The sequence below is a fragment of the Hakea prostrata genome, chromosome 4, assembly GCF_041222555.1.
Source record: "Hakea prostrata isolate BN-2017 chromosome 4, UWA_Hpros_2, whole genome shotgun sequence".
NCBI lineage: Eukaryota > Viridiplantae > Streptophyta > Magnoliopsida > Proteales > Proteaceae > Hakea > Hakea prostrata.
The window spans coordinates 28,757,317-28,782,219 of record NC_142603.1 but is presented as its reverse complement, the minus strand read 5'-3'; the positions used below and the strand labels follow the sequence as shown (position 1 = coordinate 28,782,219).

Here is a 24,903-nt window from a genome sequence, read left to right as displayed (position 1 = left end):
GATTTACTTATTGAGGCAATGCTTACTTCAAATTTCGAGAAGCTGATATATAATATTGGAATGTGAGTATACAAATATACTCAATGATGTTATCATCAGAGAGAATAAAATGTACTGCACTATTTTTTTCTTCACCAAAATTTTGTCCTACTAATTTTTCTTGATAAGATTTTTAATAAGACAACTACCAATACGTATTATTTAGATATTTATAAATCTTTTTTTTCACTAAGATTTTTTTCACATGATTTTTTTCACATGATTTTTTTCTACATGATTTTTTCTTAGTAAAATTTTATAAGGTATTGTTAATGCAGGGTTGGTAGAATGGTACGATCTATACTTTTCAATGGAGAGGTCATGGGTTTGACCTTTGCGAACGACAAGCATCCCCCATCCTGAGGATGTAATCAAGGTGTGCGCAAGCTGGTCCCGACATGAACCTCAGATAACACAAATTTTTTTTTATAAGGTACATTATTTATTAATAGACATCTAAAGGAAAATGTAATAAATAATATTTTGTTATGAATATTCATTACCTCCAAAAAATCATATAAAAATTGTAACTTCCAAATGAAAATCGTAGATATCTTGGAGAGCCGATCCGGATTAGAGAGCGACTCACCGTCACTCTTAACCCCCTTGAAGGTGATAGGCTTATACCGCGCATTTGAAGCTGAGGGCGACGTTAACGAAGCTCCAAGAAAGCTTACTTGGATCATATCCTCAAGAGCTTTACAGGGTGAACTCTTCTCTTCTCTCTTCTCTCCCTCTCTCTGTTTACGGGGACCAGCTCAAGCTCTTTCTCCATCTACGGGTTTAAGCCATGTCTTCCACTATTGTCATCTTAAACAAGTCTCATCGTCGTCTTCTCTGCAACACTTTCTCTCTGCATTTCCACAGATACATATCGATTCCAACATCTTCAGTTCCTGAGATAAACGTAAACATCTCTCACCCTACTTACATGGTTTGGGGTTCCAATACAGGCCTTGGGAAAACACTAGTTTCAGCTGGTATCGCCTCTTCAGTGCTCTCTCCATCTTCTACTCTCTCTCCAAAGCCAACCATATTCTCCTACATCAAGCCTGTTCAGACAGGCTTTCCTGTTGATTCCGATTCTCGCTTTGTATACCGGAAGTGCTCCGAGATATTTATCCGTCGGAAGTATCCGGTTAGCTTGCTTGCTTCTGATCATGTTGTGAAGGTTTCGGTTTCGGCTGCGGCAGAGGTGATGGGAGCGGAAATGGTGAAGGGAAATGAGGGTGGATTTAGGAATTTATGTTGGTATGAGGAGAGGAGAGAACAGAAGGAGAATGCTGGAGTAGTGAAGTCAAAATTGGTTTGTAAGACAATGTATGCTTGGGAAGAGGCGATTTCGCCGCACCTTGCTGCTGAGAGAGAAGGTGCTGTTGTGCCTGATTCGCAGTTGTTGGATTCCTTGCAGAAATGTCTTGAGGTTTGCTCCATAGATGAAGGCTATGATCGGAAGGAAGGGATCTGGTGCTTAATTGAAACAGCTGGCGGTGTTGCGAGTCCGGGGCCATCGGGTACTCTCCAATGCGACTTGTATAGGTGCGTGTTTAGTCTGTTTAGCTTTTCAATTGCTTCTCTAGACTGGTTTGCTCTGTTCAAGAGAGTACGGATGAACCACTATATTTGTGGCTGTTGTTGATGATTACAGTCTGCCAAGTCAAACAAGATGATAACTTAAAATAATAATTGGCCAAAATACTATCACTGAAGTAAATACTATTGCCCAAAAAACAAGTGAATACTATAACAGAAGTAGATAGCATATTTTATAATAACATTGATGGAATCTTTCAATAGTGATTGTGAGCAATGGAAGCTAAAACTAATTGCTGGAATCAGACAGGAGACTTTAGTTCTTGGAAAGAATGCTTTGAGTGTTATTGGTGTAGGTTCTCTTTGGTTGGATTTCGACTTCAATTTCATATTGTTTTCTTAAAATAAGTCAACAATGAAGATTGCAAAACTGCTTGGCTGAGGGTTGTACAGGGGTCTGCTAAATACAGAGGGGTGGGTGTGAAAGGAGTTGAGGTGGTGAGACAGAGTGTCCATTGCCAGTCGTGCTCTGCCAGATGCTGGGGGCACAACATCTAGCTGCAGTTGTAGCTTCTGGATAGTAGCAAGAGATGGTGATAAACTATGTGCAGCAACATGGACTTGAGGTTGTAATGCAGGCTTTGATTCAAGTGGTAGGGCTGGTGCCTTGGGAGGTTTGTTGTCTTAATCTGTTAAGCATGGCTTTACCTTCTATTCCAAACCACAGTGTGCTGGGACAGTCCAGAACCCAGGATTCAGACCTGGTCCACAGGGCCAATACTGGCCAGGTCGAGCAAACTGCCAATCATGCAGTGGTTATGTCCCTAGGCGATCTGAAACTGCTGCTTTCCCACATTTGCAAAATAAGCAGGGAAGTGGAGGGAAACTGTGCACACTACTAGAGTAGATTTCATATTCAAAGGTTAACACTTAAGGAAGGGCCTCAACTACCGAAGCATAAATACCCCAAAGGAAGAAGAAGAATGGATCAATCAATGATCAAACCTGCATTTGTCTTTTTTTTATTTTTTATTTTATCTATCTTCTTGCTTTTATTGCATTTTTGCAAAATTCTAGATGTAGGCGTAACTTAATCTTCTATAGACCCCCATCCTTCTGTACTCATCATCATCTTAGGACGATTGGTTAATATATTTGGTGTTCAGTCATTATGACTCTTCATTTTCCCTATCTATTTGAAGCACTGTTCTAAGCGATTAAGGCTGGAGTGTAACTTGCAACAGCCTGATAACACATCTAGACCAATCGTTTGGACCAGCTCCCATCTTTGGCCTGTTGGCTGAGAAATGGTGAGCAACGCCACATTGTTGGATTTGGTTCCATTTGATAGCCCGCTTCAAGTCCAAAAGCTGCAACAATTCCTGTATCTCTACAGAGCAGGGTGTGATGGGATTAAACTCTGGTCCTGGAGGGAAAGAGAAGGTCTTGATTTACTAAACGAAGTTGAAGCTGGGCGTAATGTAGTTCAAAAGAACAAATAGCCAGTGCAAGCCAGACCATCAAACTGGACCAAGCATGGATTAATAAGCTGAATCTCAGTACCTGATGGGTTAGAAGGGCAATGGGCTAGATATTTTTGGGTTTACTTCTATAATGGGCCAATTTTATATGCAGAAATATTGGCGATGGATGGTTATTTCTAGTTTTGGAATTTCCTTTCTACCATTTTCTTGATAAATTATTTTGAATCTAATCGTATCATAATCTTACTTAGAGGAAGAACTGATAGTAAATTACAACTGGTCCAAATTTGAGGTTCATCTGACGTAAAGGTTGGGGGCTGGGCTATATCTGGTATTTACCAGCTCTTGGCGATTCGTGTGATTTGGTTGTGGGTAATATTTTTGAAATCTATCATGGCAGTAGATTGAATATTTTAAGGCATGGGAGAGGTGAGAGGTGGGGGCAGGACAGGAGGAAGATTGTCCAGAGAAGGATTTAAAATTTTTTTTTTGAGGGGGGGGGGTTGATAGAGAGAAGGGCGTGGGACGACAGATTGCAAGGAGGGGTTTCAACTTCAATTAGTTTCCATTTCCCATTGATAGTGTGTGCTAAAGTTATGCCAGTCATTCTCATAAATTCAAATATTTTGAAGTGGCAATACCAAATCAACCACATGGATATCTCAAATATGAAAAAGGTGGGTTTGTTCCCTAAGGAATTCTACCCACTCCTTTTCTAAGTGGTGGGTAAGGTGCAGTCAGTTTGGTAAATTATGGCTTAAGTGGATGACATCAATGAATTGGTATGCAGTCTCAAGAGCATTGTTGTTTAATGGTTGTCTGGTCAGCAAATTTTTTCTGTAAATAACCAGAGCATGGGCCTTAGCACAACTGTAAAATTGCTCCAAGACCCAGTAGTCACAGGGTTCGAGTTTGGAAACATCCTCTCTGTGTAAGCAGTGGCAAGGCACAGCTTGCATTATGACCCAACCCAGATTCCACACTAGCAGGAGCTTTGTGCACTATCTCCCTCCAACCAACCTCCCCGCCCCCGGTATTTTATTTAATCATCAACCAGGAAGATAACAGTTTAGCTCCTGGTTTAGTTGGAGTACTCAACGAATTCGGATGTGGTAGTGAGGCCAAATACTTCCTTATATTAATAACCAGAGTGTGGGTCTTGATGCAATGGCAAGTCTGCTCCAGCTTCACATGTTTAAGTCTGGAAATAGCCTCTCTGAGAGTAGGGTGAAGGCTGCTTACGCTATGATTCACCCAGACCCTGCTGAGGGAGCCTTGTGCCTTGAGATATGCCCATTCTTTTATCAGTTACCTGAGTGAGCAAGGTTATGATTATATGACATATAACTTGACAGTTCATGTTTTTCACAGCATGGGAAATTAAGAAAAGATGGGTCTAAAGGATTTAATGTAGATCCATTGGACTAGAGGAAGGTGGAAATCGTATAGTTGGCAATGGCCAACACTGAAATTCATGTTTGGGAGTACATATTCTATCATAGAAGAGTGATATGGCAGTTCTGGCTCTTGGATACCCAATAAATGGTCCAGATTGGTCATTTGTCAAAACTCAGCCCCAAAATCAATCTTTTGTCCTCCCATGCAAGGAAGAAAATTTGATCGATATGAACATTTCGACCTTGGAAAAGGTCGAAATTTCGAGGTTTCGGTCGAAATTTCAACCGAAACTGGATACTTTTTTCCTGATTCTTGAAAACTCAATTTCGAGCCTCAAATGCACTCAAATTGATTTGGATTTTTGCATACTAGATATTTCAAGCATAATAAACACTATAATAACTACTAGTTTACTAAAAAATTACTGAAAATGTAACATTCAACAATCCAAGTATATAGTACATGAATCAGAGAAGAAGCTGTATTGTTATTACTTACAAGTTACAACTTACAAGTTACAAGTTACAACTTACAAGTCTATTCTATTCAAGCCTCAAGGTCTCCCTCTTCCGTCTGCACCCCATACAAATGACAATATAACTCCCATGATGTTTGCCCCCGCCCCATATAGTTTTGGACATAGTCAAGAACTGCACCTCTGTATGTGGCCTCATCCAAATGCATAAGATTCCCTAACGGTGGGAAGTTGTGAATCTCCAAAGGAACTGGTGGTGGTGGGCCTTGTGGTCGTGGGAATAGTGTGGAAGATCCGCTCAACAAATGAAAGACCACCCCGCCCCGGCTCTCGGGACTAGGAGAAGGATAAGGATACCGATAAGGTCGCAGTGGCCGACTCCGATAATCGACAGTGGGAGGGACACCATAAGCTCCATAGGCTGCTCCATAACCATAAGGCTCCAGTCGTGGCTGACTGGCCTGACCCTGAATCGATAGCCAGGAGGGACACCATATGGTCGATAACCATAAGGACCATAACCATAAGTTGACTCGGTAGAACCAATACTCTCCACAGCAGTATCATATGAGGACTCTGCAGGCCTATGCCATCCGGATCCTCTGGAGGTGGAGGAGTCTTTAGCATCATCAATGCTCATCGATCTCATAGATCCCACCAAGCTCTCGGCATCGGATGGACGGTAGGACCCATATGATGGCGTGTCCTCTGTGCTCCAGCCATGCCGTCTCCCCTTCCCCTTCCTCGAATATGTAGAGGAAACATTTTTGCCTCGAGATGCAGCTCCGGTATGGTCCGAATCCGTGTCGCGTGGGTGAACCGACTCTCTCCCCGTGAATCTCGGGGGTCGTCCCTCCCCCCCTTGACTCTCACGTACTGGTGGTGGTGGTGGTCTCTCCCTAGGATCAGCTGAATCCTGATCACGAGGTCCCACACCCTCCTCATCTCCTCCATCATCATCATCACCGTCATCATCACCACCATCGTCGTCATCGCCGGAGGCCTGAGTCACCTCATCCTCATTGTCGGACCAGAAAATCAAATCCTCACTCTAGGTAGATGCACTAGGGTGTGGCACGAAGGGACGGGCGGGCTCTGCATGTGGCCTCCCCTCCTGGGCCATGAACTCCCCCACATCAGCCCCCATCTCCTCTGCAATCTGACTATTGGGAAGACCTCCATCCTCATCCAGCAATCCGTCTCCACTATCCCTGATCCAGTCAACTACTGGGTTATCATCATCATCCATCTCAAATATGTCGGCCAACTCAATATTGGTGCTCTCTCTATCCATCCCCTGTCTAATATGATCCTCTCTCAGTCTTATATTATAGTGTAGGTAGACAAGGTCCTCTAGACGCTTCACACCCAATCGGTTGCGCCTCTTCGAGTGAATGAGGCTGAAGGTGCTCCAATTTCGCTCACAACTAGTGGCAGAACATGTTTGGGAGAGCACTTTGCTTGCAATTCTACTCAAGTTGTGTGAATCACGTCCAAATTGCAACCACCACTCAGCTGCAACAAACATAGACTCCAAGTCATTTTAATACTTAAATAACTAAATTAAAGATAGAATATAATAATTAAATGTATAATGAAATAAATGAATGAACTTACCTGCAGGGGCGGTTTCCCGTCCTGATACGATCGAAGCTACCAGTGGCATCCCTAAAAGCCTTTATCTAATATATAAAGAGAAAAAACAATAACTAGTTAGTAGTTACTACTTACTAGGTTAATGACTTAGTATAAAACTACGAATTGTGAATATCAAATGATTCTAATCACTATCTCACCTCCATAAGGATGACTGCTTGTTTAGCTGTATCCGGTTCGAACTTCTCCACTACAATTTGGACAGCATCCATCAAATCTTGCCTCATCCCAAGATTGTCCTTGTAATGGTACTTGGGATTTAAATAGTATGCTGTGTAAGAAAAAGTATGTCATAAAAGGGAATAGTTAATGCTTAATAGTGTGATAACATAATGAAAATTAAATTAAATACTAGACTTAACAACTCACCAGCCTTATGCAGTGGATGCTGCAACATAGACTCCCATCTAGTGTTGATGATTTGAGGGACTTTCTTGTTGCCGCGTGGGTGGACCTGAGCAACTTGCTGCTTCATCCTATCTACTGCAGCAAATATGTGTGCTAGAGTAGGTTTTCTTTGCTGATCTACTATCCTCAACACATTCACCACGAAGCTCAAGCATCTTCACCACTATCCTCACATTGTGCCAGAAAGTCTCATCAAGGATAGTCAACTGAGCTCTCCTTCCTCCCACTGATGAAGAACCCTCCCAGTTAAACCACTCCTCTGATGCAAACATACTCCTAAGGCCAGTCTTCCTACTCTCAAAGCTCTGCAGTGCTATCCAAGTAGTAGCAAATCTGGTTATGCCTGGCCTCACTAACTCACCCTGACACTTGTCCCTCATCATCCTTAATGCATAGGTGTGGTTATATATGAAGGTGCTAACATGTCGAGCTTGGTCCACCGTATTCTTCACAAGCTTGACATTCCAATCTCCTTCAACATTAAGTCAATGCAGTGAGCAGCACAAGGAGTCCAAAAGAGCCTATATTTGTCCATCCATCAAGGCATCAAGCCATCAATACAAAGTTATAAAGTGTACATGTATATGTGTAATGTAAATATATGTATTTATAAATGAAAATTAATACTATATGTTTAGACTTTAGATACCTGAAGTTCTCCTGCATCTTCAACCCAACTTTCTTGTAGTTGGAGCCATTATCAGTCACAATTTGAACTACATTTTCCACTCCAACCTCCTTCACCACTTGCTTCAGTAATTTGTAAATGTATTTTGCATCCTTCTTCTCACCGGATGCATCTATTGACTTGAGGAACACTGTCCTCCCATCACAATTCAACATGAAATTGATGATGGACTGTCTAGTGGGACCAGTCCAACCATCAGCCATTAGAGTTACTCCATAATGATTCCACATGGGCTTTAATCCCTTAATGTACTCATTTATGTCCTCTTTATGCTTAGGCAAATACACATTATATCTCATATGGAGTGGGGCCTTGTACACCACTCCCAGCCCTGCCTATCTGCTCAATCATATCTCTGTAGTAGGGCTCCTGGGCTGTATGTGCTGGAACACTATGGTAATGCGCCCATTTGGAGAAAGCGATCCCCACTTTCTCCTTCACACTCCCCATAAGTGCTTCAACTTTCTTTGTTTATGCTCAGGCCTCGCAAATAGGGCCGGATCATTGCGAAGAATCTCAAGATCCGGATCTGTAGGATGTGCCGAGGAAGCTCGACCCCTTGTAGGGGCCTGTGGGATAGGAGCCTCCTGCCTCACATTCTGAGACCTCCTCATAGGGACTTGGGAGCCACCTGTGCCTCCCATACCTACTGGCTCTCTAGAGGACCCACAACCCAGACCCCCTCTGTTGCCTCCTGATGTCATCAATCCTATGTTGCTCCCTACTCATCATCATCGCCCTCCTCAGCTGATCGGCCTCTGGATCAGGGTCACTGTCTCCTGGCTCATCCCTACCATAACCCTCAGGATCTGGAAGGTCATCTAAGCGGCATCCTCGAACTCATCCCCTCGTGTTCTCTTCTCTTTCCTCTTTTGCTTTCCACCACTAATATATGAGGCCATTGCCCTCTTGACCTCTCTGAGCACCTTTGGGCACCCTGTTACATCCCTGTTGCCACCAGCTAGATGCACCTTCAATCTAGTGGCCCCACCTCCTCCTATTTGTTTCTTATAGTAATTACACTCGTTCTTCCTCTTATCAGCTGTCAGTGGCCTCCCATGATCCCAAGCTATGTCTGAGATCTTTAAAATAGAGTGCCTGATACAAAAAACACACACTAAGTATCTTGAAAAGCTCCACAATATGCTCCAAAAATGATATACATGCTTCTAATAATAACCTCCTATTTTTAAATATAAAAAAAAAAATATGTATAACTATATAAGTATTTTTTAATATATAAATAATTTTAAAATATATAAAATACACACTAACTATCTTAAAAATATCCACAACATGCTCAAAAAATTGCATACATGCTTCCACTAATACTCTCCTATTTTTAAATTTAAGACAGAAATTAATTATTTTTTTAATATTTAAATATATATTTTTAATTATTTAAATATATATTAAATACAGTAAAATTACATAATTAACAGAAGAAAAAAATTAATTCAACACCATCACAGAAATATGGTGTCTCAACTCTCACATACATTCATTTGAAGCTTATACATGTACTATACATAAACATTTTAAGAATATACATAATTTAGTAAATAATTTTTTAATCAGAAAAAAAAAAATAGTAGGAAGAATCAAAAAATAATTTTGACACTACAAATTCATAGATCATCACTCTAAAGTAAACATATATAAATTTGGAAGCAATCTAACATGATTTAAGGCACAAATGAAACAAAAATAAAAAAATGAGGAAGTTGGTTACTCACCTTGCAAGATTTGAGAAAATGCACAAATGGAGGAGCAAATCAAGTGTTTGAAGGAAATGGAATACTAGAAATTAGGTTTAGAATGAGATGAAAGCAAGAGAAATCAGCAAAAATTGCAAAATCAGGCCGGAATCTCCAGGGCGATATCGCTCGAAACAGTCGAAACTGACGGTAGGTCGAAAATGAGCTCGATTTTGGGTATTTTAAAGCCTATGCAAGTGTCGTTTCGGCCCGATATGGTATCGGGCCGAAATATCAACTCGTATCGACCGAAATTTCGGTCGATACCAAACGAAATGGATACTTTTCGTGCCTACTACTGTATTTCGTTTCGAGTTGGATTTTTGCAGGCATTTCGATCGAAATTTCGACCATTTCGATCGAATTTTCTTCCATGCTCCCATGTAGGTTGATGAACCCCACTTGGTGCTTGGTAGTCATGTGTTCCCTCTTGGCGGTCCTGCACATTTTATTGTCTTGTTCTTCCACTTGGCCAACTCTAATTGGGCAAAATGTTGGCATCTGAGTAGGGGTGATCCAGTAGCACTTGTTTGGACAAATATGACCAACTATAGAAATCCAAGCCCAGATGGGTCTGCTCAAACCTGGGTTCTTGGTTCAACAAGAGTTGGAAGTAGTCTAATTATTTTATGTGTAAACACCCCCAAACTGGCCTCAGCTTTAAGGGTCATCAAGAATCGACAAAATTGGTGGGTTTTTTGATATATGAAACAAAAAATGAACCTTAAATTATATTCTCCAATTAGTCCTCAATAATACTGTCATAAAGCAGTGGAAAACTTAAATAATCAAAATTACATCACGTTAAAATGGATCCATAAGTCCTATGCTTAAAATTCTGGTGACACCGCATACAACAACAACAACAATAAGCCTTTTCCCAACTAAATGGGGTCGACTACATGGACTATTGCCCTCCAATTAGTTATGTTTGAGCCATGTTAGATACAAGGCCTAAGCTATGTATCTTTTCTCACCACTTCTTTTACGGTTATCTTACCCTAGCCCTTTTGGTTCATTCAATTTGGATTATATTACTTCTCCGAACAAGGGCATTTATAGGACTCTTTTGAAGGTGGCCGTGCCACTGCAAACAGCTTTCTCGTAGCTTATCACTTATGGGAGCAACTTGTAGATCAACTCTAATATGATCCTTCCTTTTTTTTATTCATCATAGTTTTGCTACTCATCCATTTTAGCATCTTCATTTATGCTACATTGAGTTTATCTATATGATTCTTTTTAGGGATAATTACTATTGCCCCCCTGTACTTTGATTTTATTACTAATGTATCCCCTGTATTTTATAAAATTACTAATCCAACCTTTAACTTTGTCTATAATTACTAATGCCCCCTACTGTTAAGTTCCGTTAGTTTATTGATGATGTGGCATCTCCAAATTTTTTAAAAATCCCAAAATACCCTTTTACTTATCTCTTTACTTATTTACCCTTTTGTCAAGTTACAGTAATACCCTTAATTAATTGTAGAGAAAAAAATAATCATAATCTGTTTTACTCAAAAAAAACACCAAAATAAAGAAATAATAATTGAATAAAATTAAAATAGAAACCGAAGAGGAGGGAAGATAGAATTCAACTCAAATTTGGAAACTGAATATCACCTACTTCGTTAATTCCTTCTCTGGTAAGATTCCTTCCCTACGTATGCTAGAGGAGAAGGTGGGAAACCAAAATCGAATTTGAATTTTGTCAATTTCTTTAATTCAAAATAAATATGTTTAGTGAAGGTGGAAAACCAATATTTTTTTAATTCAAAATAAATGAAGTTAGGGTAAAATTGACATTTAATCTAGTTTTTATAAATGGGGTAGTATCGTCTTTTGATTTCTTAATTTTAATGAAGGACAAAGTGGACATTACATATTCAAACTTAACGGCTACTTAACACCGTTATAAGGAAGGGGGGCAACAGTAATTTTGTAAAGAACAGGGTTTTATTAGTAATAAAATCAAAGTACAGGGGGGCAACAGTAATTATCCCTTCTTTTTAACAATCTAACACTTCACATTATACATTATAGCTGGTTAAACAACGGTCCTATAGAATTTTTCTTTAAGTTTTAATGGAATATGTCGATCACACAAGACTTGGACACACCTCTCCACTTCATCCATCCTATTTTGATTATTTGGGAAACATCATCCTCTATATCACCTCTTTTATTAATGATTGAACCAATTACCTAAAACAATCACTTTGAGGAATCTCTTTGTCGTCAGGTTTCACTACCTTATTCTCTGCCCGATCATGACTAAAGTTACAAACTAAATATTCTGTCTTCATTCTACTTAATTTAAAGCCTTTTGATTTCAAAGCTACTCTCCATGATTCTAACTTGGTATTAATCCTACTTGAGTCTCATATATCAACACAATATCATTAGCAAAAGGCATACATTAAGGAACCTCGCTGGAATGTTTTTGGTTAATTCATCGATTATAAGTGCAAATAGATATGGGCTTAAAGTTGATCCTTAATGTAGCCCAACTGTAATTGGGAATTCATTATTTTGTCCCCTCACTGTTTTTACACTTGTCACTGAAACATTATACATATCCTTAATTATGTCCACGTATTTACTTGCGACCCTTCTTTTCTTTAGTACTTGCCAAATTAACGCTCTAGGAACTCTATCGTAAGCTTTTTCTAGGTCAATAATACCATATAAAGGTCTTTCTTACACTTTCTATACCTTTTCATAAGAAGTCTCCTAATTAAGTAAATAGTCTCTATCGTAGATCTTCCTAGCATAAACCCAAATTGGTTCTCTGTAATTGAGGTTAAGTTTCTCAATCGAGTTTCAATTACTCTCTCCCATAATTTAATAGTATGACTCATCAGTTTAATGCATCTATAGTTATTACGGCTTTGAGTATCTCCTTTATTTTTGTAAATTGTAACCTCGATGCTTCTCCTCCATTCATCTGGCATTTTCCCTATACTCGTAATCTTATGAAACAACTTAGTCAACCAAACTAGCCCGTGGGTTCTCAAGCTCTTCCATACTTCTATTGGAAAAAAATTAGGACCTTGTGTCTTGCCTAGTTTTATTTCCCTTGGTGCTTCTTTTACTTCAAACATCAAAATTCTCTGCATATATGTTTTAAAATTGGTGCTTTGGTGAATGGTGTAATCGTTCAAATCACAGGTGCTTGAAGTATGCTCGTTTAGCATACTAGAAAAATAGATTTCCCATTTTTTCTTAATGTCCTCATCACATGCTAGTACTTTACCATCTCTACTTTTAATACATCTAACATGGTCAAGATCTCTACTCTTTGTATCCCTTGTTTTAGCTATCTTATAAATAGATTTTTCCCCTTCCTTAGTCCCAATTTATTATATAACTCTTCATACTTCTCCTTTGCTTTTCCTCAATTTTCTTAGCTTCATTTCTAGCCAATCTATACCTTTGAAGATCCTCAATGTCCTTAGTCCTTTGCCAAGTCTTAAAACTAGCTCTCTTATTCTTAATGATAGCTTAAACCTCACTATCTCACCACCAAGTCTTTCTATAAGAATGGACTTTTCCTTTTGATTCATCTAGGATATCTTTAGCCACTTTCTTGATACACATGGCCATTTCATTCCACATCGCATTAGTGTCTCCCTCAAAATCCCACTTTTCCTTGTTTGACTACTTCATTAGCGAAGGATTTCAAGTACTCTCTTTTCAAGTTCCACCATCTTATCATAGGATAGTTAACCTTGCACCTTTTATGAGTTTTTGATGTTAGGCACATATACAAGGCCATAAGTCTATATTGTGTAGTTAAGCTTTCCCTTGGTATCACCTTGCAACCCTGGCACAATAATCTATCAGTCCTTCTAGTTAAGATGAAATCTATTTGGCTTCTATGATGTCCACTTTTAAAGGTAATTAAATGCTCTTCCCTTTTTTTAAAGTAAGTATTTACAATAGATAGATTAAAAGCAACATCAAAATCTGAAATTGAGATCCCTTCTTCATTCCAATCTCCAAAATCATAACCTCCATGTACACTGTCATAGCCTTTTTGATCTTTTTTGTATGTCCATTTAGATCACCCCCTGTAATAATATTTTCTCTTTGATGAATTCCTTGCATTAATCCATCCATATTTTTCCAAAATTCTAAGTTCAGACTTTCATCCAATCCTACTTGAGTTGCATATGCATAAATTATATTTACAATATCTTTCTCCATTACAAGCTTTGATAGCATGGAATAAATTTCGATCAAAATGGTCAAAATTTCAATCGAAGTCAGCATTTTTGGGAGTCAACTTAAACTTCGCAGTTTTCGACCTAAATGTCGCAAGTTTTGATACTCCAACTTATTTTTCTTTGTTTTTGTTGATTTCTATCCCATTTTCGCCTAATTTCCACGACTCCTTTGCCTTCAAACACCTCTTTTACTCTTCTTTTTCCTCCAAACACCTCTTAAGGCACACTAGCTACAAAAAAAACTTTAGTGGCAAATCGGCAATAGAATGTGAAGCATGAGCCATGCCCCACAGTTCCAAACTTCCCCTTTTTTTTTTTTCAATTTTTGTTTTGTTTATGCTTTAAATGATCTTGTATTGCCTTGAAATTAATATATGTTTAGTCTAGGACGATGATCTATGATTTGGTGTTGTTAAACTTATTTTTCTATTATTTGCTACTATTTTTTTTTTTAAAATTTCTGATTTTAAAAATTATTTTTTAAATTTATGTATACAAAATATATGGGCTTCAACTTAATATATATGAGACACCATCACTTGATCTAGTTTGTCATTGTATTTTGTTGACTTGTTGTATATGTAATCATTCTATCAAACAATTCAGATATTCTAATGATTCTATGCCTGTATGCAATATAATTTGTATTTGTCAGAACTAGTCATTTGTTAGTATACCTACATAATAAATTTTTAGTAGTTTTTTTTGGCAAAATACTAGTTCTATTGTGTTTATTATGCTTTAAATAGGGAGGAGGCAAAAAATCAGATGAAATGGAGGTTATATAAGACCCGAAATGTAGGGTTGAAATTAAAAGAAACAAATACCAGGTTTCAACTGAAATTTTAGTTGAAACCTGGAGATTTCGATTTTTGCTTGGGTTGACCGAAATTTGCACCATGTTTGATAGCAATAATCCTATCACCTACTCTTTTAACATTTACCACATCATTCTTAAAGTCTTTATCCACTATTATAACTATTCCATTTTTATTAGTTTATCCACAGTATACCAAAGTTTAAAGTCATCCAACTCTTTAGCTTTTTTACCTTCCATCTAGTCTCCTAAATGCAAGCTATATTAATCATTTTTTTTTCTCATAACATCTATCAATTCTAAGCTTTTGCCTGTTTAAGATCCTATGTTCCAAGATTCCAATCTATTCCTACGTTTTTGGACTAGCTTCTTTACCTGCACTTGTCCATGGCGTGAGAACCCTTGCCTACTCATCGCTGCATTCAGGTGTCGATGGAAAGCGTCGCTTATAGAGGACACCCTAGCTAACTCTTGAGCACTTATCACCACACTTGGGCCAGTGTCGTGCATTGCTTATTTTGTCTGGTGACACCACATCTAAAAGTGATGTCCTTAATTTCAAAATTAACAAATCATTTTAGTTCAAATTCAAATTCTCAAATCTTCGAATTATGCCTTCTCTCATAACCAAGTTCGGGTATAGAAATTTACCCTGGCAGCAGACTGCCCAGTGAGATGAATGTTATGATATATCAAATCATTTCAAGATTTTAATGAATTTGGATTTGGATTTAAACTTAGATGATTTGGCAAGTTTGAGATTTATGGATATGGATGTATGAAGATTTATTTAACTTCTCTATACCAGCATATTTAGATGTTGGATTTATTTAACCTGATGTCGATTATGATTATTTAAGTCTTCCATTGTGTTATATGATGGTGTTATTAAGCATTAATTGGGAAATATGATGTAGGTTCATCTTTTGTTCACATATTTAAAGCCAAAATTGAATCTTTCATTTGCTTGCATGGGTAGTAGGTTAGTTATTTTGTCTAGACTCCAACTTTTTTTTTTTTTTTTTTGGATGAATAAATAAGTATGTTAAAAGAACGGAAACAACGATACAAGGCCGAAAAGAAGAGCTGAGACCCCAGGAGACAACAATGAATCTGTTCCTTGGGGTATCATCAATAGGGGGATGGGGGGTAGCTAATAGCTTAGAGGAAACATCAAAATAGATGGCTTTCCAAATCAAGTCAATAGAGCGAGATTTGGACGTCCATCTCCTGAGATTATGCTCCCACCAAATGTGGTGAATAAAGGCACAGAAAACAAGCTTACCAATCCGATCACAAATGGAAGAGCCTGAAAAGTTTCTCACCATCCAAGACCAATCACGCGCAAACCCATAGGAGCGCCTCGAACGGGACCAAATAGAAGCAAGGGCTTTTCTCCAGATAGATCTAGAGGAAGGGCAAGAGAAGAAGAGGTGATCAATGTTTTCCAAGTCGTTCCAGCAGAGGATGCAGTTGGGGTTGACTGGGATATGGCGGCTAATGAGGAAAGATTGGGTGGGGATAGCTTGGTTGAGAACTCTCCAAAGGGTAAGGGAGTGGCGAGGGATGAAGCCTTTGAACCAAACCAAGGAAACCCAGGGGGGTTTGGGGTTATGAGTATGAAGGTGATGCCATGCAGAGGAGGTGGAAAAGATTTTGGTGGGGGAAGGGAGCCAAATAGTGAGGTCGTGGGCAAAGCTAACGATAGGGGGAAGAGTATCCCAAACCTATGTGAGAAGGGGAAGGGGAGCGGGGTTCCAGGAGCCATCAAAGATAAAAGCAGACAACGGAGTATCTTGGGGATTCGGGAGTCATAAACAGTACGGGGACCAAAATGAGTGTAGAGAATGCCCATCGAATGCCACGGGTGTAGCCAAAAGGAGGTGGAAGGTCCAGAGGAGATGATGGTAGAAATAGCAATGAGAGCTAGAGGACGAAGGGAGAGGAGTTTCCTCCAGACCCAAGAAGGATTCGAGGGCAAGGGAGAAGTCCAGAAGGAGTCAGAGCGAAGAAGGTGAGAATGAACCCAATTAACCCAAATGGAATCTTGCTTTGAGGTAATTTTCCAAATGAGTTTGAGAAGACAAGCGTGGTTGACATCAGAGATCCTACGGATGCCAAGGCCTCCCTCAAAGGTTGGGTGGCAAATGGTTGACCAACAGACAGGATGGATGAAATGGGTGGCCTCCCACCCTTTCCAAAGGAAGCCGCAGAATAGGGATTCCATATCATGGACGATAGATCCCACACCAGTAGAGATAAGAGGATTGAAGCACAGAGTGAATGAGGACCACTCTACCGGCAAAGGACAGAAGCTTACCCTTCCAGAGTTGGAGCTTCTTACGGATATGGTCAAGCATTGGAAGGCAATGGTGGCGGGTAAGCCTGCCAGGGATGAGAGGAAGCCCAAGATAGACGACGGGAAAGGATCCAAGCATAAAGCCTGAGAGCAGAAGGAGAGAGGAACGAAGCTGATCAGAAACCCTAGAGAGGAAGAAAGTGGATTTATCAAGGTTGACACCAAGGCCAGAGAGGAATTCGAAAAGTGAGAGGGCAGAGAGAATGGAAGAAATGGATTGATGATCCGCTTTGGAGAAGATCATAAGATCATCAGCAAAGGCAAGATGGGTAAGATTAAGGGACCTACACTTGGAGATGGGAGAGATGAGGAGCTGACCGGTTTTGGATTGAAGGATGCGGGAGAGAACTTCTAAAGCCAAAGTAAAGAGGTAGGGGGAGAGAGGGCAGCCTTGGCGAATGCCAACGCGGGACGAGAAGAAGCTTGCAGGAGAGCCATTGGTGAGAATGGAGAAGCGGGGCGTAGAGATACAGATTTCAATCCAATGAATGAAGGGGAGAGGGAAGCCCATGGAAGAGAGAACAACACTAATGATGTCCCAGTGAATAGAATCAAAGGCTTTATGAAGATCAACCTTTAAAAGAGCAGCCGGGGAGTGCACAGATCTTTGGAAGCCACGGACAACTTCCGCACAGAGGAGGATGTTGTCCTCAATACTACGCCCTGAGATAAAAGCAGACTGATTTGGGCTAACAAGAGATGGGAGAGTCTTTTTTAGCCTATTCGATAGGACTTTAAAGATGAATTTGTAGATGAGGTTACAAAAGGAGATAGGACGGAAGTCGGAGAGGGAGGAGGCTCCTTGCTTCTTGGGAATGAGGCAAAGGAAAGTTTGATTGATGGAGGAGAGTTGAGAAGGATTGGAGAAAAAACTACGGATGGCCTGAACAAGGTCATTCTTGATGAAATCCTAAGAGGCAAGAAAGAATCCCATGCTGAATCCGTCCGGCCCAGGGGCTTTATTGGGTTTATGGGATCGGATGGCAAGAAGAATCTCTTCAGAGGAAGGGATAGCACAGAGGGAGGGGATGATGGAGGGATCAATGAATTTGTTGATGAGGCCAGGGGGGAGAGGAGGACGGGAAGAGATGGAGGGGGGAGAGAGGAGATTTGAAAAGAAGGAAACAATCTCCTACTTAATACTAGCAGGATCAGAGATCCGAGAGCCATTACTAGTGACGAGGAAGGGAATGGAGTTAAGATTATTTCGAGCTTTGAGGGAGCGTTGAAAATAAGCAGAATTTGAGTCCCCAAGCTCAAGCCATTTGATTCTAGCTTTCTGATGGAGAAAGCTTTCCTCAGAGGAAAGGAGGGAGGAGAGATCAGAGGAAAGGGTCCTTTTGTCTTCAGCAAGAGAGGGATTGAAGGGATCATTTTGAAGGAGCGATTGGACCCGAAGGAGATTAGAGCCACAGGTGGAGAGGCTGGAGGAAATATTCTCAAAGGTGGAAGAGTTCTAGGAGCGAAGGGCTTCCTTAGTGTTGCGAAGCCTGCGAGCAAAGGCAATGAGGGGAAGGGAGAAACAATGGACAGGCTTCGCCCAGGCTTCCATGACAGTGGGGAGGAAAGAAGGACTTCAAGTCCACATGTCGAAGAATTTGAAGGGCTTGGGACCAATCGAGGAGGGGGAAGCGAGTTGGACAAAACAAGGGGAGTAGTCAGAGATATTTAAATTGGAGAAATAGGCATTGGAGGCTGGGAAGGAGGAGAACCAAGGGGCATTAGAGAGGAAACGATCAAGCTTTGAGGCGATTCTGGCATGACCAGAACGGTGATTATGCCACCTAAGGGGGTGGCCGGACCAACGAAAGTCAGAAATACCAGAATCATCTAAGCAGGCATTAAAGTCTCCCATCGCGGCAGGAATCGGGGAGGAACCTCCAACACGCTTATGAGAAAAACGGACGATGTTAAAGTCCCCTCCGATGCCCCAAGGGAGCTCCGGAGATGAGGAAGAAATAGAATGGATAGCCTCCCAAAGGGGGGCGCGATCAGCAACTCGGTTGAAACCATAAACAATGGAGAGGAGAAAAGGGGGCAAGTTATTTGAGAGAATGCTGAGATGCATGAGTTGAGGGGAGGATCTAAGAAGAGAGATTTGGAAAACAGTGGAGTCCCAAAGGATCCAGATACGACCATTAGGAGAGTCGGAATAGTTGGAGATGAAAGACCAAGAAGGGGCTATAGATTGGGCAATCCGATGAGCATTGTTCACTTGGACATGGGTTTCGAGAAGGGCACACAAAGAGACTTTTGAGGTCTTAATTGTATTTTTAATCTCAGCTTGCTTGGCCAGGGTATTGAGACCCCTGACATTCCAGATAAAGAACTCAGACATAAGGATCAAAAGGAGAGGGGGCATCTAAGTTGCTGTTGGGGGAAGAACACAGAGGGGAATTAGCGGCAATCAAAGAAAAGGAGTTGAAGGTTGGAAACTCACACAGGGGGGAGCTGGGGGGAGATGGGGTTACAAAGGGGTCTGGGTCAATGGAGGAGTTGGAGTTTGGGGATGAAGGTTCATGGATGGGAAAGCTAGTCGTAGGGGTGAGCAAATGGTCTGGTTCAATGGCTACGGGTTGAGTGACAGAGGACAGGGGGTTGGGGGAGTTGAGGTCAATGGGCTGTCTTTTGTTGGTGGCGTGTAATCGGTTAAGGGGACGGATGGCTGTGGCGGGCTTAAGAGAGGAACTGGTTAAGTGAAGTAAGTTGGAAGCGGTGGGTTTTAAGGGAATAATGGGCTTATGGGTAATATGGCTGGGGGCTTTTGATGGGCCAGGCGAAGTCAGGGAAGGTCCAAGTAAAATGGGAGGCAAATGGGAAAGAGAGGTAGATGGGCCAGGACAAGTTTTGGGTTTATGAAAAGTGGAATTGGGCTTTATTGGGTAAGGGGTGTTTGAGGTGATGGTTTTGGATAGGGTTGAACCAGAAATGATGGGTCACTGGTCTAACAGGGGGTTAGCAGGTGATAAAAGAGGGTTTTTGGAATTCTGGGTAGAGGCGGAGCTTGTAAGAAAATTAGATTCGTGAAAGGAGGGAGATTGAGAAACTTTTCCAGGACGGGACATACCAGTCGATGATCGGTCAGGTCGGAGCTTGACTTTCGGATCCTTGGGAGCTGTCTCCGAGGTGCAGAAGCTAGGAGAGGCTTCAGTAGTAGCGGCAGCAGTAGCAGGCCCTGTCATGAGATGCGGGTTTGCAGGAATCAGGGATTTGCAGGTTGTAGCAGAACTTTTCATGGCTTTGGGAGCAGCGCAAGTCGCCGGCGGAGGCACCCTGTTTCCTCTTCTGAGTTGCCGGTAAGTTTTGACTATGAAAGGGTTTGAATCATCATTAATGCTGGCTTCTTCAACAGCGGTGGATGGAGCAGAGGGAACCGAAGTAGTGATCTTTTCCAAGATATCAATGGTTCGCGGAGGAGCTATGGGGGGCATTTTCTCAAGAATGGGAGCAGCAGAGACATCTTGAACAGCAGTGTCTATCGTCCGAGAGAGGTCCGTTGAGCAACAGGAAGCACTATCGTGACCGAATGAGAGACAGATATCACAATGCAAAGGAAACCAATCATAAACAATAACTTGATCATACAGCAGGCCATTATTATCAGAGATGGAGATCGAAGCAGGAAGAGGTTTAGTAGCAGGGAAGTCCACACATAATCTGGCATACGAGAGCTTCTCCATGTTGAGAGTCTTGACATCAGCGCGCAGGGGAGTACCAATAGCAGAGCCGATTCTACTAAGGCAATCACAATTCCAGAATTCAAGAGGCAGACCAGGAAGGTTGATCCACAGGGGAAGAGAGTTAAAGTCGACCTTGCGGAGAGGCAAAGATTGAGACCAAGGCTTGACAAAAATTTGAGATTTTCCCACAGACCAAGGAGAGCCAACCAGCGCACGATCTTGACAGTCAGGGGAAGAGAAATTGAAGAGGAAAATACCAGAATCTAAAAGGTAAGCATCCATGAGGCCCGAAGACTTCCATTGTTTGGAAAGGGAAGCTTTAAGGATGTTGAAAGGGGGAACGGGACCAAGAAATTGGCCAATAATGGCAGTTTTCCAGCGGGAGACACCGGGAGCAGTGGAGGAGGAAGGACAGTGAGCAAGAGGGGGGTGATTTTTGGTGGTTGGGGGAAGGAAGGTTAAGATTTCCAATAGGGAGAGAAGGTTCAGAGAAAAAAGAATTCCAAGGTTTAGCTGGTGGTAAAGGAGGTTTGATTGATGGGGAAGAGACAGGCGAAGGTGGGGGAGAGAGGGGTAACGGAGAAAGGGAAGGAGACATCACCGGAGGATCACCGGAAAAGCTCATGGTTGATTCATGGGGAAAAAAGCCAAAACCACTGTGACTTGTTTGAGTTAATTTATGATGTTAATCCATCCTGCTCATGAAATAAGCCACCCAGTCATACGGTGGCTTTGTACTGTGAGTGGGCTTTGGTAGATGCAGCAGCAGTGTATGGTGAGGTGATAAGGGATGCTAATGGTAAACCTTTCTTGGCTTATCCTGGGATACTACTGGTAAACTGTTACTGGCTTATGCTGGCAAACCTTTACATATGCATTTGTTTCATACTTTCTGCCAGTAGATTGGATACTACCAAGGAAGTAGTTCAGGTGGCACATCAAGTTGAAGAAAAATTGGGGAAACCTTACTCAAGGTTCAAGAACTTGAACTTGAGGAACAACATGCAACCCCAGAAAAGTGAGTAGGGACAAGAATATGCAGGTTCTGGGCTTGTCATCTTTATGATTCACAACTTAAAGAGTCTGTACCATCAACTCTCCAGCAATATGTCCTCACGGATACATATCATTAGTGTCCAATTTTACATTTCAGTGACGTGTTTCTAGAGCTATGATAAGTGTTACCATTTGCAACTCTTTTATAATCATGCTTACACTCTTCCGATATAACAGGCCTTTCAGGTTGCCTGCTATTCTTGTGGGGGATGGCAGGTTGGGTGGTATATCTGGGACTGTTTCAGCATACGAGAGCCTAAAACTTCGCGGATATGATGTTGTTGCTGTTATTTTTGAAGATCATGGGCTGGTAAACGAGATTCCCTTGTCTTCTTATCTGCAGAACAGGTAACTGACTAGTTTTGATATTTTCTTTAACAAATACTTTTGGCTACTGATTATTATATTTGTGAATTAAAATAGAGTTGATGCTTGGCCTGTTCTATGTGCTTCTTTTGAAACAGCTACTGTCACTGTGTCCTTACTATTTGTGTTTGTGGTTTCTTTCTTTCCTTTGGGTCCTCCTAGGGTGCCTGTGCTTGTGCTTCCTCCTATTCCACAAGATCCATCAGACAACCTCATGGAATGGTTTGATGAATCTCAGAGTGTGTTTTATGCACTGAAAAATATAATGCTATCAGCTCATTCAGAAAGACTCGAGAGGTTACGCGAAATGCCAAAGAAGGCAGGGGATATTTTTTGGTGGCCATTTACTCAGCACAAACTCATTCCTGAAGAATTTGTGACAGTAATAGATTCCCGATGTGGTGAGAAATTTGCTGTTCATAAGGTTTGTATTTTTCATCTTTTGTTTTCTCTGACTACAAGCTTTTAGTACTATCAGATCACACATTTTTCAGTTCTTGGGATTGCTTATTGACCACTAATTTATTTGTAATGTATGAAGATCTGGTTTCAGTGAACCTCTAGTTGCTAAATTCCTTTTGAACTTCTATTATCTTCTTTCTGCTTTTTGCTGTTTCTTCTTGGTGTATCTTTACCTTATATGTGCTTGTAGACATTGACTCGAATATGTCAACTAACTGTTCACCACTTTTTGAATTTCTGAATGTAGGTTAGGAATAATGATTTTATTACCCACCAATTTGATGCTTGTGCTAGTTGGTGGACTCAAGGACCAGATGCCACTTTACAGGTCATCCCTATGAAACTTTTCATTCTCATCTTAGTTAGATCATTGATTCCGTTATCATTACTTGGTACCGTATTTGTTTACGTATAGCTTATATGCTGCCCCACCTTCCTCCTCTTTTTTTTTTCCTTTCTCCAACATGCACCTTTTTTAATATATTAATTTGTAGATTCTCACTTTTTCCTCTTTGACATTTAGAAATGGCATCTGCAATACTATTCTCCTACTGATGTTAAGCTATATTTATAACTTTAGAGACCAAGAATGGAAATCAAATTGTCTCTTAAGTTCAGCAGAATTCTATTTGCACAATTTACTCAGCTTTAGGAGGAAAAGTATTGCTATAACTCTATGTACAGATTTTTTTTTCTTCCCTTTTTTGTCTTTATGGGTTCACTTTTGGTGCTCCTATCCGAGGAAGTCCTGGACAGTAAGCTGCTTTTTCATATATTATAGAAGTGCCATACCTAAAATTAAAGAAGTAGTACCTAGTGCACAAGGATCCCGCATTTGGCAGGCTCTGTAGAGGGTCAAATACAACAGACATGAGTTCTTCAAAATTTCGTTCTGTTGAATTCCTGTGTCCATGTCATCGTAGGGAACCGGCTCTCCCATTTTTTGTATAAGCCATTTAACTTTCTGCTAGACTGATGGGGGCTGTTTCAGATGCTGACTTCTGTGATAGTGTCCTTGCTGCTTAAAATCGTACTGCTTGAGAGATTATATAGATGAAACAAAATAAATTCACATCCAAGTCCTGTGGGGATGAGCTTTGATAAACAAGCTTTGATATGGTGACCTGCTAATGCTATGGTATATGACATGATATTATGCTTTCATGGCTCAATACCAAATTTGATGAATAGGGTGTGAACTCAGAAAACAAAGAAGTAAGACTAAGGAGGAAAAACATGTAAAAGATGAGATTTACCCAAAATAAAATATAAGATAAGATGAACTAGCATACCATAATAGCACCGTTTGCACCCCAGCACGCTTTTTGTTACTTGTTAGAGTGTATAGATCAAAAGGAACATAATTTCTACTTCAGAATACTGACGAAAGAGATAGAATTGTAAATAATCTTATGCTCTCACTTTATTTGATAACTACTACATTAGTTTCTATCATAATTTTTAGAAACTTGTGTTGCTTACAGTGCCTTTTGAAGATTCACTGGTAAATTTTCTCAGATAATACCGCATTTATGTATATTTTGTCATTAACTAAATGTTCTTTAACCATTACATGAAATTTAAGCTACTTTAGTTCCCTTTTGTTATACTCTAGCAATGGAAGGTGCTCTGAGTTTTTCTTTATAATGGAACTTTAGGTGGTTTCAGATTGATCTTGCAAGAGATATGGGTTATGCTGCTGCAAGATTTGGGCATGTAATGTTTCCTGAAAATGTGTATGAGCCAGCCTTACAATGTGCAGAACTCTTGCTTGAAGGTGTTGGTAAAGGTCAGTTTCATTACTTGCTATTTGTTTCCAATACCACTGAGAATGGCCTCATCTTTTTCCTTATATATATGTCACGTATGAGTGGATGTAATTGGAAGCCTGGTCAACTTGTGAAATTGCCAATCATTGGCACGAATGATATATAAAGAAATTGGGAGATAGCATAGTTACACTATGCACAGAAGTGATGAAGTAAAATATAATGTATATAAACTGTTGATGAATATTATTGTAAAGGGGTATGACCCTTGTGTACCATCAGGGTGCACATGGGTCATGCACATGCTCATTTTTCTCCCTTCTTTAGTTACTTTTTATTTCAGTTTAGTTCTTTTCCTTTTTGTTGCTTGGGTGTCAAGCAAGTCTTTTTTAGGATAGTAATATTTAAAGATATTTGAAGATCTTGCAACTGGGTTTGAGGATATTTAAAGATCTCTCTAATCTGGAAACCTTTTGAACAATTTTATTTTCTCAATGTTATATTTTCTTTCTTTTCTGATGTAATTCATTGTAGGAAAGTATCCCTAGTGTAAAGGGGCATGACCCTTGTGTGCCATGGGGCTGCACATGGGTCATGCACCAAGGGAGAAATTTCGACTTTGCAAAAGGTCGAAATTTCCATGTTTCAGTCGAAATTTCAACCGAAACTGGACACTTTTTTCTGCACCCTTGTAACCTTAATTTCGGGCCTCATATGGGCTCAA

The 24,903-nt window shown here is 40.5% G+C and overlaps 1 protein-coding gene across 1 annotated transcript in view; it reads left to right on the top strand.

Moving 5' to 3' along the window:
- Positions 1-629: 629 nt before the first annotated feature.
- The window catches only part of LOC149018649 (bifunctional dethiobiotin synthetase/7,8-diamino-pelargonic acid aminotransferase, mitochondrial-like), a 107,753-nt gene continuing 83,479 nt past the window's right edge, over positions 630-24,903 (top strand). Inside the window, exons 1-5 of the mRNA XM_089152811.1 lie at positions 630-1,578; positions 21,760-21,930; positions 22,111-22,372; positions 22,658-22,738; positions 24,079-24,199. Coding sequence (XP_089008937.1) covers positions 830-1,578; positions 21,760-21,930; positions 22,111-22,372; positions 22,658-22,738; positions 24,079-24,199 — 1,384 coding nt within the window. The 5' untranslated portion in view covers positions 630-829. The remainder of the gene's footprint in view (positions 1,579-21,759; positions 21,931-22,110; positions 22,373-22,657; positions 22,739-24,078; positions 24,200-24,903) is intronic.